At 45.6% G+C, this 18,806-nt stretch overlaps 1 protein-coding gene across 1 annotated transcript in view; it reads right to left on the reverse strand.

Annotated features, from left to right (window-relative positions):
- Positions 1–11,810: 11,810 nt before the first annotated feature.
- LOC142488396 (uncharacterized) overlaps positions 11,811–18,806 on the reverse strand; it is a 29,916-nt gene continuing 22,920 nt past the window's right edge. Inside the window, exon 3 of the mRNA XM_075588875.1 lies at positions 11,811–18,806. This exon is cut by the window's right edge and continues 1,572 nt beyond it. Coding sequence (XP_075444990.1) covers positions 18,709–18,806 — 98 coding nt within the window. The 3' untranslated portion in view covers positions 11,811–18,708.

Genomic DNA, 18,806 nt, shown 5'->3' on the forward strand with positions numbered 1-18,806 from the left:
CAAAGGAAAATTCCTGACCATCCGGCAGCCCGAAGATATGGAACCTCTGGCTAAAACCCTGGGCCTCCCCGCGGAACCCTTCCGCCACGCTCACCAGCCTGACAACAGACCCTGGGAAAGGGAGGACCACCCGGTTAGAGCATCTGAAAGGATCGCGGAGCAGAGGCAGTCCAGGGAGCGTTGACGGGTGTCCCCTGCACAAAGAGAGGCCCTCCCGGGAGATTTCCACCGTCTTCTCTAACACCACCTAAAATGGCGCCGCGAGGGTCCCCCGTGCTAGAAACACTAAACGAAGCACTCACCGTTCAACAGAGGCTCCCAGCAGCAACCGGAGGAGCGACCGGATCCATCCCCGCTGACACCATGAAGGCACCACCCGCGGCATCACTGGAGATCGATGGGGTGAGCCCACCTCGTGCGCACCGGATTCCCCCAAGATGGCGCCTGGTGAGTCTTCATTCCGCTGCGGAGCACCACGAGGCATCCTGGGCGAGATCGTGACGACGCCGACGTCATCACCGTGCGCGACCTCTGACCTTCAGACTTCACTCTCCGCATCACGTGGCCCTGACCGGATGTTCCAGACTAGAGGCGTCACACGCACAGCACCAGCGGAGGCCACGCAACAGCCCGGTTCCCGGATGGAGTGCCGGTGCCCCCCCCCCCTCGGCCGAGGGGGGGTCAGAGGGTCTCACTGGCGGTCCAACCCTTGACGATCCCAGGGGACCATGATTTCCCCTCTCCGCGGAGGGGAGGACGGCACAGGATATCCCGGTCGCCCCCAGCTGTGCGGTGTCCACGGACGGAGGGTCTGTAGCACTGTTCCCCCCATGTTACCCCTGGTTACTATTATTATATACCCCATCACCCCCAGTTTGGCAACAGGCTTTAATCACCACTGCATCCACGTCCTCCCAGTTAGAAGGGCCCACAAAGAACTCGCAGGGCATCCCTCTACCCCCCCCTCCCCCACTCCTCCCTCCCCACCCCCCCCTCCTGTGTCCTATCCCTCCCCGTATCCTACCCACCCCCCCCTTATACCATCATCCCCATCCCCTCCCCCCTGCACAATAACTGCCTCACCTCTCCCCTCTCCCCCCCGCGTCCTTGCTAACCCCTTCCACCCCACCCCCCTCTCCTGCTAACCCCCCCCCCTTCCCCCCTCCCCTCCCGCCCCCCCTCTCCTCCACCTCCCTCCCCCCCCTCCTCCACCTCCCTCCCTCCTCCACCTCCCCCCCCTTTCCCCCTGCCCCCACCTCCCCCCCTTCCCCCCCCTCTCCCCCCCCTCTCAACCCCTCCCCCCCCTCTCAACCCCTCCCCCCCCTCTCAACCCCTCCCCCAGCCCACCAGCCCCCTCAAGAGAGGATGCGTGCATCCCAGCTACAACCCAGTGACAATTACAAGTGAATCAGGACATGAAGATCACACTTTGACACAAAAGGTTGGACTAACCCGGCATTATTGTCACTGCTAGATGCCTACAGTAATGTATGTTCTCTCTGCATAAAGGTTTTGGGGGCATCGGTCGAGGTGGCCCCTCCCCCGGTCCCCCCCCTACCCCCACTTCCTCGCCCCACCCCCCCTGCGAGGTAAACCCAAACCCTCCCTACCCCTCCCCAACACCCCTTCCCGCCATACGCCCCCCCCCCCTCCGATCCCCCGACCCAGGACCACCTACACCTCAGTCCTACCATACCTCGGCAGGTATCTCAGGCCTAGCCCACCGCTTCCCTCTTGGGAGGACCTGAAGGGCGTATTGCCCCCATAGCACTGCAGCAATCTGACACATATCGAAAGGGTGGGAGAATGTGGGAAGTACGGAGGGTTCAAAGACTGAGGTTACCCTCACCCCCCGCCCTCTCCCCCTCCCCCCCCTCCCCCAGTATCCCAGGTTCCCCCCCACCCGCCCGCCTCACCCACCTCCTCCCCCCCTACCCGCCCCCACCCGACCACGCAAACCCACCCCCGCCTCCCCCCTACCCCCACCCTTATCCCTTCTAGCCCCCACTGGGCGGAACCGCTTACCTCTGAGCCAGATCAGCCAAACACGCTTACGACAGCGGACCTATCAAGAGCTGCATCCAGATTCCTCACACGAGGGTACAGGACGCTTGGGTCATAGTGAAGGTCTGTTGTCAGTATTGCTCAATATACACTATGTTTACTGTCTAGGGTCGAAAGTATAAGCCTGTACCGCCCCCTATCCCCCCCCCGTCCCATATCCCTTCCCCAGCCACCCCCCCCCGGTCCTCAAACCCCCTTCCCGCCCCCCCCCTCCCCTACTCTCCCCCCCCCCCCTCTCCCCCCCCACCCTTCCCCGGCCCCCCCCCTACCCATCCCCGCTCCAGGACCTGCACCCTAGACCCCCCCCAGTCCCCCCGGACTGATCCACTGCTAAATGCCTACAGTAATGAACAGTAAAGACTCAATGTTTAAGCCTGTACCCCCCCCTACCCCCTATCCCCGCCCCCTCCCACCCCCTCCCCCTCAACCCACCCCCACCCCGGCGTTCTTGAGCAGGAACAGCTTCGAGACCGTCGGCTACCTAAGGAGAATGGAGATATGTCTTTCGATGTCCCGCCTATGCTCCATCCCCCCTGTTCCCTCCCTCTCACCATACCCTTTTCTTTCCCAAGACCTACCCCGTCTTCCCCCTTCACCCACCCCCACACCTCCCCTCCCCCACACCAACTGAACAGGGACCCTCCCCGTATACCCCCTCCCCCCTCCCTCCAGCTACTAAGCACCGCAGACAGATAACATTGCCATACAACAGGTTCCACCAACCGAGAGCCCAAAAGGAGATCTCATCCCCTCCCCCTGCCCCCACCCCCCCCCTCCCCCTGCCCCCACACCCCCCCCCTCCCCATGCTCCCCCTTCATCACCCCCTCCCTCCCTGTCCCCCCCCTTCCCCCCCTGCCCTTTCGGGCAATCATTCCCACAGCGACCTTTAACGTCCCCATCCCCTCACCTCCCGACCCAGTTACCCCTCCCTCGCCCACGCCCGCCCACATACGGCTAGATAGAGCAAAAAGCCCTGCGGGCCTGACATCCCACCGAATGAACCAACCCGGCGAGGCAGAGGCCGGTTGAAGTCACAGAATCTTCTGGGTCTCCACCCGGCCCGCCTTCACTGGAGAGCGTTCTCGGACCCGCCCCCAAGGGTCTTATACCCCACTAACCGGTTCTCTCTCTAAGACCGGTCAAACACTTTTAGACCCCATTAGGGTCGATTTTCCTCCCCTTTTCCAGCCGCTGCTACTGTCCCAGCGGCCCCACTCCCGACCCCTCATCCCCTCGCCCATTCTGACTGCACCCCCTAGCACTATTCCAGCGATAACACAAGCGGTCTTCGCTGAGAGATAACAATGTCTCACCAAAAAGCCCTGAAAATTATCTCCCTCAACGTGAAGGGACTCCACAATAATAGAAAGCGACGCCTGGCCCTCCAGGAGATAAAGAAAACAGGAGGGGACGTTGTTTTCCTCCAGGAGACGCACTTCACGTCACAAGAGCCGCCTAAAATATTCCAGCATGCATTCCCGATGAGTTATTTCTCATCTTTCAGCAGCAAGCGTAGAGGGGTGGCCATTCTGTTTCGACAGGGCACCCCATTTAATTTAACAAAAATTCAGGCAGATCCAGAGGGGAGATTCATTGTAGTCTATGGCTCACTATTCGGCACGTCAATCGCCCTTATTAACCTATACGCCCCAAACGAAAACCAGACAGAATTTCTTAAAAAGGTTCTGGAAGAAATTGACCCACAATACCTATCCTCAATACTCATTGCAGGGGATTTAAATATGGCTCTCAACCCAAAGGAAGACAAATCGAGCCAACCAGGGTGACAACACTCCACTCAGTCACAAAGACTGGGGAAAAAATTTAAGGATATTATGAGAGACTTTTCTCTGGTAGACATTTGGAGAACACAGCATCAGGGACAGAGAGATTACACTTTTTACTCGGCGCCACACCAGTCTTACTCCCGTATTGACTACTTCCTTGCTTCCAAGAACGTACTAGAGGCTACCACTGATACAGATATCGGCCCAATTACATGGTCAGATCATGCTCCCATCACCATGACCCTGTCCATCCCCTTCGGGAAAACTATTTCGTACTGCTGGAAATTAAACGATTCCTTACTGAACCACTCCGGGACAGTGCTGGAACTCAAAAAATCCCTTAAGGAATACTTCAGAATAAACACAGGCTCCGTAGCCTCTCCAGCAAGCCTGTGGGAAGCCCATAAGGCGACAATTCGAGGAAATCTTATCTCGATTGCCTCCCACCGGAAGAAAACCAAACTCAGATTATCTAAAGAGCTCACAGACAAAATAATCGATCTAGAGCAAAAGCATAAAAATAACCCCTCCCGGAGAATTTATAAACAGTTGACAACTGCTCGAAACGATCTAAGGATCATCCAATTAGAAGATGTAGAAAAAGCTCTTAGATGGACGGGTCAAAGGTATTACGATAAAGGGAACAAGGCCGATAGACTTCTTGCCAGCAAGTTACGAGGCATACAGAAAAGATCGCAAATCACGGCGATCCGGAATAACTCTGGTGAACTCCAATATAACGGAAAAAAAATAGCAAAGGAATTCACCAAATTCTACACTAAATTGTATAACCTAAGAACCCACTCTGCTAACTCTAAAGAGACGGATACGGCTTTAGCAGCCGGTTACCTATCCGAGTGCGACCTCCCTTCATTAACAGAAGAGGAGAATACTTACCTAAACGCGAAAATAACGCTAGACGAATTGGAAATGGCCGTGAGAGCCTCAAAAAATTCCAAGGCGCCGGGCCCTGATGGCTTCACAAATGCATACTACAAAAAATTCTTTCCCATTCTATCCAAACATCTATTAAGTTTGTTCAACTCATTCCTTGAAGGGAGTCCTATCCCGTCCACAATGTCGTCCACAAATTTGGCAATAATACTTAAAGACGGGAAGGACCCCACCCAATGCGGAAGTTACAGACCAATTTCATTGTTGAACAACAACCTTAAACTATATAGTAAAATTTTGGCGAACAGACTTAATCCCATCCTCCCGAGATTAATACACAAGGACCAGGTCGGGTTTGTTCTGGGCCGTCAGGCCTCAGACAATACACGTAAAATAATTAACTTAGTAGATCATGCCCACCTTTCAGGCTCAAAGGCAATGTTACTAAGCCTTGACGCAGAGAAGGCATTCGACAGAATTGATTGGCTATTCCTAAACCAAACATTGATTAAATTCGGCTTCAGAGACTCGTTCCTAAAGGGCGTTCAAGCACTTTACCAGAACCCCTCAGCCTCGGTACGCCTCTCGGGCGGCGGATCTGAACGATTCCTAATCCAGAACGGTACCCGGCAGGGATGCCCCCTCTCTCCCCTTCTCTTCGCCCTTACGATTGAACCACTGGCGTCTAAAATAATACAGAACCCGAATATTCAGGGAATCCCGATTGATAAAACACAATACAAAATTTCCCTATTCGCTGATGACATCATCCTTACTCTGACTAAACCTTAAACTTCCCTCCCCAACCTCCAGAGGGAACTGGCGGAGTTTGGCAGAGTATCAGGATATAAGATAAACAGCGACAAATCAGAGGCCCTAAATCTTAGTCTCCCTGATCCCGAAGTCAATCTCCTCAAAACCAATTTTACCTACAGATGGTGCCCTTCACACATTAAATATCTGGGAGTTAATGTGTCAAGGCACTACCGGGATTTATACCGGGATAACTACCCGCGTTTATGGGACAAGATCAAAAAGGATCTAGATCAGTGGGAAGGTTACCAGATATCGTGGATCGGTCGAATGATTTCCATTAAGATGAATATACTCCCAAGAATGTTATATCTCTTTCAAACACTCCCGACCCACGTCCCAGGCGCTGATCTCAAAAACATGCAAAACAGAATATTTAACTTTATTTGGCAGGGCAAAAGACCCCGAGTCGCCAGATCGGTCCTGATGGCAGCAAGATCTAGAGGAGGTCTGGGGGTACCGGACTTACACAGATATTACCTAGCTGCACAGCTTAAGCAGGTGGTAATGTGGAATGCCGACCCGACCCGTTGTAGTTGGGTGGAGATAGAGACTCAATGTGCCAAAATGCCTTCTCTGCAAGCCTGCCTCTGGAGCCTGGACAGAGGGGAGGGACATACACACAACCTGAAACTTCAGGCCTCCCGATTCACATGGGATGTGTGGTTACGTTGCAAATACAAATATGGCCTTACTACTAAAAGTTCCCAATTGACCCCTATTTTTAACAATCCAAAGTTCCCCCCGGGATGTGGATCTAAACTGTTCGAACAATACCGCACGAGGGGTATAGAGGCAATTGCGGATTTTCTGAGCCTGGGGAGGCCTCTGAGTTTCCAAGAATTAAGGACCAAATATCAAATCAGACAATTGGACACATTCAAATATCTTCAAATTAGAAACTTTATTAGAACAACTTGCCTTCTCCCAGAATACCCCACTCTCACAACGTTCGAACTTCTCTGCGAGACAAAGACCCACCAGAAAGGTCTAATCTCAGATATATACGGGGCACTAGAACGCTCCTCGACCCCAAAAGAGCACGACTATATGCTCAAATGGGCAGCTGACCTGAACATACATATAGACAGAGAGACTTGGGAAGAAATCTGGGAGACAGCCTCGGAGACCTCCCTATGTACTACAATAAAGGAAAACATTTATAAAATTATGTTCGGCTGGTATCTTACCCCAGCCCGATTAAACCAAATCTACCCTCTGGCTTCAGATCTATGTTGGAGAGGCTGTGGTCATAGAGGGGACATGGTCCACATCTGGTGGTCCTGTCCAGAAATTGTAAAGTACTGTGCCAAGGTCCAAATTTTAATAAAAGAGGTCACCGACCTGGAAGTGCCTATTGAACCACTGACCTACCTGCTGGCGGCACCACTGAAAGACATTGTCCGACCAGTCAGGAAATTGATATCCTTCATTTTTACTGCGGCTCGTTGCTGTATTGCGGCCTCCTGGAGGAAAACAACTACGCCGGCACTGGGAACGATTAGAAAAAGAGTCGACGAGGTGATGATCATGGAACGGCTCACCGCCATCGTTCGACAAAAACTGCCGGCTCACGAGGAAATCTGGGACCCATGGTCCTCCAAAACTAGGGCCAGACAGCCAATCCCTGCGCCCCAAAGCCCGGACACCCCTCCATAGGCGATCGACCAATGCTCTATAGCTCATACCCCCAGACAGTCAGACACCCCCCCCCACCCCATTCCCCCCTCTCCTCTCCCCCCCCTCCCCCCCCACCCTCTCAGTCCCCCTCCCCTCTGCCTTCCCTCTCTGAAGGCTTCCCCCCCCTTTTTCTACGGACAACGGCGGTTGACTTTCTGCTCCCCCCCCGAAAAAAACTGTGGATTGGAAAATGTTAGGCGTTTTAGCATAATACCACTGTATGTTTAACTGAATGCCTAATAAAATTGTTTGGGGAAAAAAAAAAAAAAGAAACAAGTGTGTGTTCATCACCCTTCCAAACTAAGATCAGATCGGCAATAAATCTCTTGAAAAAGACGATATTATGACGAAAAGCATTATCACTGTGATAAATAAAACGTGATTCCCAAAAACCCATAAATAAATTTGCATATGACGGTGCAAAGCTTGTACCCATGGCAGTACCCAATTTTTGTAAATAAAACCGTGAATCAAATAGAAAATAATTGTTAGTGAGTAAAAATAATATAGATTCTAGTAAAAAAGTGCAATATGTAACGGATAGATTAGATAAATCAAGATAGTGATGTGTGGCTGCGAGACCGTGCTGAAGTTCTATAATGGAGCAAAGGGAGGTCACATCTAGTGTGACCCACCTGTACTCTTTATGCCACATGAGCTCCTGTAGACTGACAATGAGGTCTGCCGTATCTTTGATAAATGAGGACAATTGGAAAACCAGGGGTTGCAGAAATCTGTCCACATACCGCGATAACCCATCTCCCAAAGATCCAATGCTCGCCAATATAGGTCAACCAGGAGGGTCAACCAGCGATTTATGGATCTTTGGGAGATGGTGGAATACCGGAATCACGGGATGTGGACAGCTTAGAAATTCACATTCTTTGTGATTGATAACATTAAGAACTCTGCCAAGATGCAATAATTCTGTTAACTCCAAACGATATTTGGATGTGGGATCTCCCCTAAGATGCTGATAAGAAGCGGTGTCCTGCAACTGTCTCAATGCTTCCTGCTTATATTGATCAGTAGACAGAACTACAAGGGCTCCCCCTTATCAGCATTCTTTAGGACGATATCATAATTTTTCTCGATAGTCAATCTGCTGGATCTCAGTGTGAGTCAAATTACCAGATTTTACACTAGAACAAGAGAACCCTTGCGACAATAAGCGTAGGTCCCGTTCTACTAACCGCTCAAACAGTGATGGAAGGACCCCTGTTGAAGTTGGGACAAAAAAAATGACTTTTGCGATAACCAGAGTCCTCATGACCAAAAAACGACTGGGTATGTGTAGTTAAAGATTCACCCTGCGATTCCAGCAATGAGTCCATATCTGAAAGAACACAACATTCCTGAAAATTCAATGGGCCCATATCCTTAGCAGGGGAAGAGTGTACTGGCCTTAATACATCCCCATCAACACCCATATCTTCTGAACAATTCTTAGAAGCAAATAACCCAATCCCTTATTAAGGAGCGTCAACTGGTCCAAAGAGAGACCAGTGTCCGAAAAGTTGATAACATTATCGGGATTCATTATTCGTACTTTTTCCTCTTGGACCTGCCTCGCCCCTCCTCGTTTCCTCTTAGATTTTCGCGTTCCCCCCCGACCTTTGGCAGCTGCCTGTAAAAAAGCAGAGGAGGGCTGACCAGAGGACTTGGAGACCTTTGAATGGGCAAATGAAGTAGAAACCCTGTTATCATATTTAGAAGCCCCCCGAGTATCTCTGGAGTAGTCGGTAGACCTATCAAAGGAAACTGAATGAGATCTTGATTCATGATCCGAGACAGAGTCGAAACTAGAGGTCTCAACTCTTGTATTTTTAAGAATGGACTTATTGGGGGGTTTTCCTGACCACCTCTTAGGGTGATATTGCGAGCCCTTAGGTGTACTAGAGCCGGTGAAGTCCCTTACAACTGGAGGTTTCTGCCAGCAATAAATTTGGCTTTTACTGTAGTCCATACGATCCCTCTCAAATTGTAGATGTTTTTTGTCGCTGATTGTATTTTCAATTAATTCAATGTTCAATGAGAGGGTCTTATCGTTCTTAATAAATTGCTCCATTTTAGAAAATGGATGCAACTTGTTCTGAAGGATAGTGATTTCAGCCATAAGCATTTTCTCAGATGTCTTTTGCTGGATAATGAGCTCCATAAGTTGTATTGAGCACGTATCTAGGGCTTTCACCCAGTCCAGTTCAAACTGTTTGTTCATGAATCCAAATGAGGGTACCTTCTTAATACATAATCCCCTAGGGATTCTGTTACACCTGATGTATACTGATGAATACTGTTTCAATCAACAACAAAAAATATATAAGATGAACAGGCCAAGTCATATATTAATTGATATATTGCAGTAAAAGAATCATGGGTGAATTGAGATAAACATGATCTTGGGACTCACAGTGACTGCAGCAAGTGATTTACATATAAAATGCATCTTAACTAGAGATGAGCTAGATGGAATGGACAAGCAAAGGAAGATTGTAGAGGTTAAACATTTATAATGAAACAAAAGCATATTGATCCACCAAGAACAGAAATCATATCCTAATTTATAACAGATGGTTCAAATGGAACATCTTTGTTAGAGGACATGTTAGGTTAACCAGAAGGACACATCCGTAGTTGTCCAACCTCAGTATATCAGGAGAGGTGATAGATCCCAAAATAATATATCTAGAGATGAACATTGATCATAACAAATACATTTATAATGAGTCAAACAAATATTGATCCATTAAAAACATGTCCTAATCTATAACAGATAGTAGAAATAGAGCGTCTTTGTTAGAGGACACATTAGGTTAACCAAAATGACACCTCCATAGTTCTCCAACCTCAGCATGTCATGAGAGATAATAGATCCTAAAACAATCTATACAGAGAAGAGCATTGACCATATCATGAATAATACATAAAAAGATCAACACTTTTTAATATGTCAAAAGCTAGTCTCCCAACATATCCATAGTGAACACAAACAAGTAAAGATTCCATATCTTATTCCCCAAAATATTATATTCTGAAGTATACATTATGGGAGAAACCACAAATGAAACAGTTGTCTCAAAAACCAAGTTAAATCTAATGGCAGCAGGCAAATCATTGGATCCTCAAAGAAAACACTTCAAATCCCATTCGGTATTTAATCCCTTGAGAATCAAAGTATCCAAGGAGAAAATCCAATGTGCCTCTGTTCTATATAAGGCATTCATTCTATCACCACCTCTATAGTGGACCTGGACATGTTCAAAGAAAATACATTTGAATATATTAACAGTCCCATTTTGTCATTCACTAAAGTGTTTTGAAACTGAATGCACATGATCCCTTTTGAGATTAAGTCTCATATGTTCCAGAATTCTGAGCTTGAACATGCGCGATGTTAAGCCGATATACCTTTTATTACAACCGCATATCAGCATGTACATTACATATTCAGTCTTGCAGTTTATAAATGCAGCAATGTTGTATGACTTGTTACCCTCCATATTTGAAAAAGTTTTTGATTTGGGTATATATTTACAAATTTTGCATCGCCCGCAGGAATAACAACCCACTAGTTTAGGAAAGAATTCTTTTTTATTTAAAGATTTTTCATTTCTAATCACACTGGCAGAAACAATATTACCCAAAGTTTGTGATTTTTAAAAAACAAATTTAGGCTTCACTACGGTGAGATCTCTAAGCAAAGGGTCGATCGTAAGAATTGACCGATGTTTGTTTATGATCTTTCTGATGGCATAGGCTTGCTTGCTAAATGGTGTAATGAAATATGGAGGGTCCAAGTCAGACATGTGAGAATTTTGTTCGGCTCTCCTCTGTTCACTTCGATCTAGAGACCGAAAGATAAGGTCCTCTCTGTTGTGATTGAGAGCATTGAGATGTGCTTCTAATAGAATCTTATGGTCATAGCCTCTAGCTATAAAGCGATCAGTCAGCTCCTTGAATCTCAAATGGTAGTCATCCAAATTCGAGCAGTTGCATCTTTGGCGTATATATTGCCCATAGAGTATACCCTTAAAAAGGCTATGACTATGTCCACTGCTCGCATGCAAAAGTGTGTTCCTTGAATGTTCTTTCCGGAATATGTCCGTATGTACTAATTGGTCAAGTTTCAAATCTAAAACTGAATATAGTTTGAATGGTACTGTGAAGTAAAAAATAAATGATATGTGTTCTGCTTAATAAATTGAATAAACAAATGAAGCTCTTCAACAGAACCATTCCATATAAGTAGGATGTCGTCAATATAACGACGATAAAAGTGAATGTGATGTCGATAGGGGTTTCCATCTCCAAACACGTGGGACGCTTCCAACCAACCCATGAATATATTTGCATAGGAAGGTGCGAAGCAGGTCCCATGGCTGTCCCACGAGTCTAGAGATAGAAAACCCCCGAGAATAAAAAATAATTGTGTGTGAGCAAAAAGTGAATACAATCTAAAAGAAAAGTGATATGTGCTGGTGATAACGAGGAATCCAATTCGAGAAAATGTCTCGTAGCTTGGAGACCATGTACATGTGAAATAACAGAATATAAAAATGATGCATCCAAAGTCACCCATAAATAATTATTTATTTATAAAATATTTTACCAGGAAGTAATACATTGAGAGTTACCTCTCGTTTTCAAGTATGTCCTGGGCACAGAGTTAAGACAAATAAAACATGGTTACAAATACAGTTACATAAATGAACAGGTTATACATTATATACAAGACATTGCATGCACAGTTGAAAATAATATATATTATGGGCGTATGAAACAGTTACATACCAGGTTAAAATGTGTGACAGCCTTAGATTTGAAAGAACTTAAACTGGTGGTGGATGTGAGAGTCTCTAGTAGGTTGTTCCAGTTTTGTGGTGCACGGTAAGAGAAGGAGGAACGGCCGGATACTTTGTTGAGCCTTGGGACCATGAACAGTCTTTTGGAGTCTGATCTCAGATGATAGGTGCTGCATGTGGTAGGGGTGAGGAGCTTGTTCAGGTAGCTAGGTAGCTTGCCCATGAAGAATTTGAAGCAAGACAGGAAAGGTGAACTTTGCGCCTAGACTCGAGTGATGACCAATCTAGTTCTTTGAGCATTTCGCAGTGATGTGTGTTATAGTTGCATTGGAGAACAAAACTACAAATTGAATTGTAGAGGGTGTCACATTTGCTAAGGTGGGTTTGAGGTGCCGAGCCATATACTATGTCTCCATAGTCAATAATTGGCATTAGCATCTGCTGTGCGATACGCTTTCTGACCAGGAGACTTAGGGAGGATTTGTTCCTGTAAAGTACCCCTAGTTTGGCATATGTCTTGGTTGTCAGGGTATCAATGTGCATTCCGAATGTTAAGTGGGAGTCAAACCATATGCCCAGGTATTTAAAACTAGTGACAGGGGTTAGGGTGGTGTTAGCGTTGGTTCTAATCTGGAGCTCAGTCGCTGGAAGCTTTAAAAATGTAGTCTTGGTCCCAAATACCATTGTTACAGTCTTGTCAGTGTTTAAAAACAGTTTGTTTTGGGAAATCCAGTTTTCGAGTCTCAAAAAGTCAGACTGAAGTATGGCTGTGTGCATATAGGATTGTGTCATCTGCATACATGTGTATTGAGGCTTCCTGACAAGCTGTGGGAACATGATTGATGAACACTGAGAAGAGTAGGGGCCCCAAAACAGAGCCTTGCAGGACACCACAGGTGATATCCAGGGGGTTGGAGTTAGAGCCTGAGATGGACACATGTTGGGATCTACCTGATAGGTAGAACTGAAACCAGTTTAAACATGCTTCCCTATTCCAGAGCTCTGGAGTTTGTTAAGCAGGATAGCATGATCAACAGTATCAAAAGCCTTTGTAAAATCTAGGAATACTGCACCAGTGAGTTTTCCCCGTTCCATTCCACACTGGATTTAATTGCAAACTTTTAGCAGGGTAGTTACGGTGAAGTGTTTGGGGCGAAAGCCAGATTGGAATTGGCTAGGGAAATTTGGCTTGGTATAGTAATTGCTTAATTGGGAGTGGACACATTTTCCCATGACTTTGGATAGAATTGGGAGAAGTGAGATTGGCCTGTAGTTTGAGACAGTGTTTTTGTCCCCACTTTTGAAGATTGGGACAACTCTGGCAGTTTTCCAGGTCTTAGGGATATGGCCTGCAGACAGGATAGAGTTGACTATGGAAGCAATTGGTTTGGCAATGGCTGGGGCACCAAGTCGTAGGAACCTAGATTGTAGTAAGTCAGGTCCACAATGGCTGCTTAGTTTTAATTTGAGGAGCGCTTGTGTAATCTCCTCTTCGGATACTGGGCCAAATTGAAAATTGTGGGCAGTGTTGGGAGGGGGTGGGGCTATGTGGGTACTCCCAGGATGAGATTCAGGTTTGTGGTTTGGACTGTGTTTCGCTAATAAGTTAGTGGCACACCCTACAAAGTAATCATTGAATGCATTTGCAATGTCAGTGGGGTTTGCCAGAGTAATATCCCCCTTAGTGATATTACTTGGTTATTGATGATTAGAAGGCTGGAATATATTGTTGATAACCTTCCAGAAGTTAGCTGGGTTTGATGTATTCTGGTGGAGATTGTCAGAGTAATATTGTGCTTTTGCATGCCTTGTTTGCCTTGTGCACATGTTACGCAGGCATCTGTAGTGATTGAGATCCTTGGTAGTGCCAGTTACTTTGTAGCTTTTCCACAAGGTATCCCTGAACTGGTAGAGTGCTATAAGGTCAGTTGTAACCCATGGAAGGTGGGCCCCCGTACCCTTATTTTGCGTAGTGGGGCATGAGTATCGCAGAGTTTTAAGAACTCGGATTGGAAATATGCGAGCGCAGAATCAGGGTCGGGAATTAAATTGATTCTGTGCCATGGGCAGTTGGTAAGGTAATCCAGAAACTGTTGTGGGTTAAAGTTTCTAAATGTTCTAGTGAGGAGAACTTTAGGGCTTGAATGGGGCGGTTTAATTTTCTTTACACAGTACACTATTGCATGGTCACTGAAAATATCAGGAAGGATGCCAGAGGATTGGATTCTGCTGGGGTTTGAGGAGAGAATCCAGTCTACTGTAGCAAGGAATGGTTGTGAGATTTCAGGTTTGTCCATGTGGGTTGGGAAATGAGTTGCGATAGGTTAAGCGATTTGATTTGTATCTGGATTTTGTGGTTTTTAGAGTCAAGCCAATTGTAGTTGAAATCCCCAAGAACTAGCAGCTCACTCCTCATTCAGAGAGGAAATGGAGCCAAGAAACTGGGTGATATCAGTCAGGGATTGTAGAGGGGCTTTAGGGGAGCGGTAGATGCCAGCAAGCAAGATGGGCTTAGAAAAGGGGAGGCAGATTTTGCCAACTAGAATTTCAAAAGAGGGTGGGCCTCGGGGGCAATTTAACAGTGTAAATTTTAAGGTGTCTGCAATATAAAATAACACCCCTCCTCCTCTCTTTGACCTATCTCTCCTAGAAATGGAGTATCCCTGAATGGCGATATTTGCATCAGGGTTTTTTGGGGTTAGCCATGTTTCTGTAAGAACGATGGCTTTGGGTTTATGAATAAGGCACCATGCCCTTAGTTCGTCGTGTTTGGGCAGCAGGCTCCGGATATTTATATGGGTGACAGATAGCCCTTTTTGGAATTTAAAGGTGGAATTCTCAGGGGTATGGGACAGAGCTGAAATGGGAGGACCTGGTTTAGGTTCAATATCACCTGCTAAAGAGAGCAATAGTACTAGTAGAAATTTGGGTAGTTCTTTGCAAGCTGTAAATTTGTGATGTTTGCCATTTGAGTGTGCGGTGGTTGGTGTGCTGGTTTTTAGCGTTCTCCACCAACATTCAGTAGATAGTGCAAGGCTTTTGAGTAGTCCAGGGTGTATGGTGATGTTGGGTGTGGGCCAGGAGGGAGGAGTTTGCAGTGGATAGAGGGAGTAACATCTCCATGAGGCCAGGAGAAAGAAAAAAGTTAAGATACACAGCAGGTTAATTATGCCAGAGGTAGGCAGTGCTGCAAGGAGCTGTTGTGAGCAAAGTGTGTGTGTGCAGACTAAACAGCAGGGGTGTGCCTGTTCCTTGTCAAATGTTTTGCTGCATTGCAATGCCAGAGTCAATTCAGGGTTTCAGTGGACTGAGTGGGTGTGGGAGGTATTTCTGTGCAGTCACTTTTGGGAGAGGCTGCAGTGCAATAAGTTGTAAAGGGGTGGGGGGTTAAAATATGCAGGTTAACAAGCATGGGATCATAGTGTGGTCATATAAGCTCACCGTTTGTTGCCTCGAGTAAAAGAGTTTGCAGAAAGATGCAGTCCCCAGTCACCTCTAGTCCAACTATACTCTAACTATATATTCTCACTTAAAACGATCACTTTAAATGCACCACTCTTAAGATGCCAATGCTACCCTGCCAATGCAGGGGGGTTGTTAGTTTTATACATCCAAAGCAGTCACATGACCCTCCCCCCACCCCAATAAATCAGCTTGTTCCAGTTGGTCAATTAGCAGCAAACAGTTAAGAGGGGGACCAGTGATAATTGTGAAATAAAGTAAGAAGTTGAGAAGTGTCCAATAGATGTGAGGGGAGTGTGTGAACGATACTTTGTAAATAATAGTCAACATAAATGGACAGATGTTCACCCAGTGCCCCAATGCTAGAAACTATGGGACGCCCCGGTTGTGTGTTTAAAGATTTGTGAACTTTAGGAAGGTGATGAAAAATAGGAGTGATGGGATGCGAGCAGTGTAAATAGTCAAATTCTTTCTGAGATAGGATATAGAGATCCTTCCCTTCTTCTAAAAGTCCATATAGTTCTTTAAGAAAGATATTCATTGGATCTGCATCCAATGAACTATAGGAGAGCCGATCATTGAGTTGTCTTAATGCCTCTACGTGGTAATATGTGCGGTCCAGAACAACGACAGCGCCACCCTTATCTGCATTTTTAATTACAATGTTGATATTTTCCTTAAGGGTGGCAATAGCCTGTCGTAGCTCTGCCCGCAGATTATCAACACGCCTAACACATCCTGTAAATTGGATACCTTTAGACAATAATAACAGGTCTCTTTGTACTGCCTGTTTAAAGAGATCAATTGCAGTGCCTTTGATGTTATCTGGACAGAATTTGGACTTGTTCTGTAGGCCTGATGGTTTACGTCCTAGAAAGTTCGTAACCGGATCTGATGGTTCTTTTTGTTCTTCTAATAGTTCCATCATATCTTTGAAAAAACGATGATCTCGAAATGTTAACTGATTCTGTATATCAAACACTGGTACCATAGTTTCGATGGCCTGATCATTCCAAGACAAGGATTCTTGTAAAGAATTCTCTTTATTTCTCTCTTTAGATTTAAAAAATCTTTTCAAAGAGAGTTTTCTGATTAATTGAAATACATCCACTGTTGTAGTAAAGAGATCAAAGTCCCTGTCTGGGGGCAAACGTTAAACCAAGGTCCACTACTTGTAATTCCACCGATGTAAGATGATGCTGGGAAATATTAATAACATTTGTATCTTCAATCTTTATTGACGTCTCTTTTTCGGCGGATTGCTGCCTGGATTCTGATTTGGATTTATGTCCCTTCCTTCGTTTTTTGACGAAGTGTGACACCTGTTTGAGTAGTTTTGGCTTGTATATGTGCGTCCAAGGGAGGGACCTTTCCTCCGTTGATAAAGCTAATGAATCATATTCCGAAAAAGAAATCCCATGTATGGTTGAATCATAATCAGTGGTATCTGCCTCTGTGGCTCCTCTATTCTGTTGTCTCGTTTTTTGTGCTTTTTTTAGGATAGACTTTGCTGGTTTATTAGACCCCTGTGCTTTAGTTTCTTGATTACGTTCGTAATCAAGTCTATCCCGATCGTATATATTTTGCTTTGTTTGCATAATAACTTTTTCAAATTTGGTAATATTCGCAGCCCGTTTCTCAAACTCAGTGAATTCATTCATATGTGTAAATTCTTGTAACGTAACCACCTCTTTCTTAGCTAATGTCTTTTCTTTTTGTCTGTGTGATATGATCAGATCAAGGAGTTTGAAAGAACAGCCGTCTAATATAAGACTCCACTGTCTCTCAAACTCACTGTCTTCAAATCCAAATGTGGGGGCTTTCATCATTCTTAATCCCCTTGGGAATCTTTTAGTTAATTGGTAATTTTCAAGGGTTGTAATTTCCCACCAAATTCTCTGATCATGTGAAATTAATTTCTCTAATTGCAAAAAATATTTTTTTTTAGATCCTGGGAATCCTCACGTAGCAAATCATGATCTTTGTCAAAGACTGAATTAGCTTTTTTATGTCTATCTTGTAAGATCAAAGCAGTTAAACGCAAAGTGTGTCTTATTTGTTGATTCTCTGCCTGCCTCTATTTCAGTCTCTGAATCCATCATAAAGAAAAAAGGCCCTTTTTATACAAAAATCCGTCACGGTGCAATAGAGTTGCACTGGTTATTTAGAGAGTTCTTTGTTATACAGAAAAGATAAATGAAAAATTCTATATAGTATCAAATAAAAAAATGTATAAACAAAACTACATTTAATTCTTTAACTACATGTTGTACATAGATAGAGATAAAGAAAACCTGGTGAGTTGAATGTCCTACAATATGAATAGTAATACATGTAAATTGTAGCGGTGCTGGCTATCTGTGAGCAAAAAAGTAGCACAAACAGTCAATATGTAAAGCAAAGCTACTAACAGCTCTCAACAGATAGTATATAGGAAAAAAAGAAAAGTATCCCATAAATGTTATTAATATAATAATTTGTCTGGAACAAACAGCTGGGCTGTGACGGCAGGTACAGCGCTGGATCCGTATGAAGTATGGAGATAAACACAGAAAGGGTATATAGCAGCTGGATCTATAGAGGAGAGCTGGTAAGGGTATGCATAACAGAGGAATAATATAATGTTACCTCTGTATCCCAGTCCAGAGTAAAACGCTCTGTCCAGAATATTTCGGGAAGTGAGCCCTGCTTGGTGTGTGGTAGTTGTGCCTACATACATCTATCTTATCCATAAGGGAGAGTAAGAATCAACATATCGTTCAGTTACAGTAAAAGGTTTCTCATTTTATGCTGTGAGGTGTTTATTGTTGTGTCCTTTGAGGGGCTGCTTCCGCGCTGCTGGGATCCCACACAGGTGGAGGCGTTGCACGAAAGTACATATACATGCCGGGCTCTCGGTGGCAGAGGCTCGGGCTCCTGGAGCCAACAGGTATAAGCTCAGCATTGAGTAGTTCCTGTGCTAGAAGGGAAACAGGGCTACATGTGTAAGGAGGTTGATTATCTGTGAAAAGCTTTCCCCACACTATGTACATGGACATGGTTTCTCCCGTGTATGAATCCTGCTGTGGGTGAGGAGGTGGCTCATTTGAGAAAAACTTTTCCCACACTATGTACATGTGAATGGTTTCTCCCCTGTATGATTCATCTGGTGTGTGAGAAGGTTTCGCTTAATATGGAATTGTTTCCCACACACTGTAGATGTGAATCATTTCTCTCCTGTATGAATCCTCTGGTGTCTGAGGAGATTGTTCTTAACTCTGAATTGTTTCCCACACACTGTACATGTGAAGGGTTTCTCCCCTG

The sequence above is a fragment of the Ascaphus truei genome, chromosome 2 (genome assembly GCF_040206685.1).
Source record: "Ascaphus truei isolate aAscTru1 chromosome 2, aAscTru1.hap1, whole genome shotgun sequence".
NCBI lineage: Eukaryota > Metazoa > Chordata > Amphibia > Anura > Ascaphidae > Ascaphus > Ascaphus truei.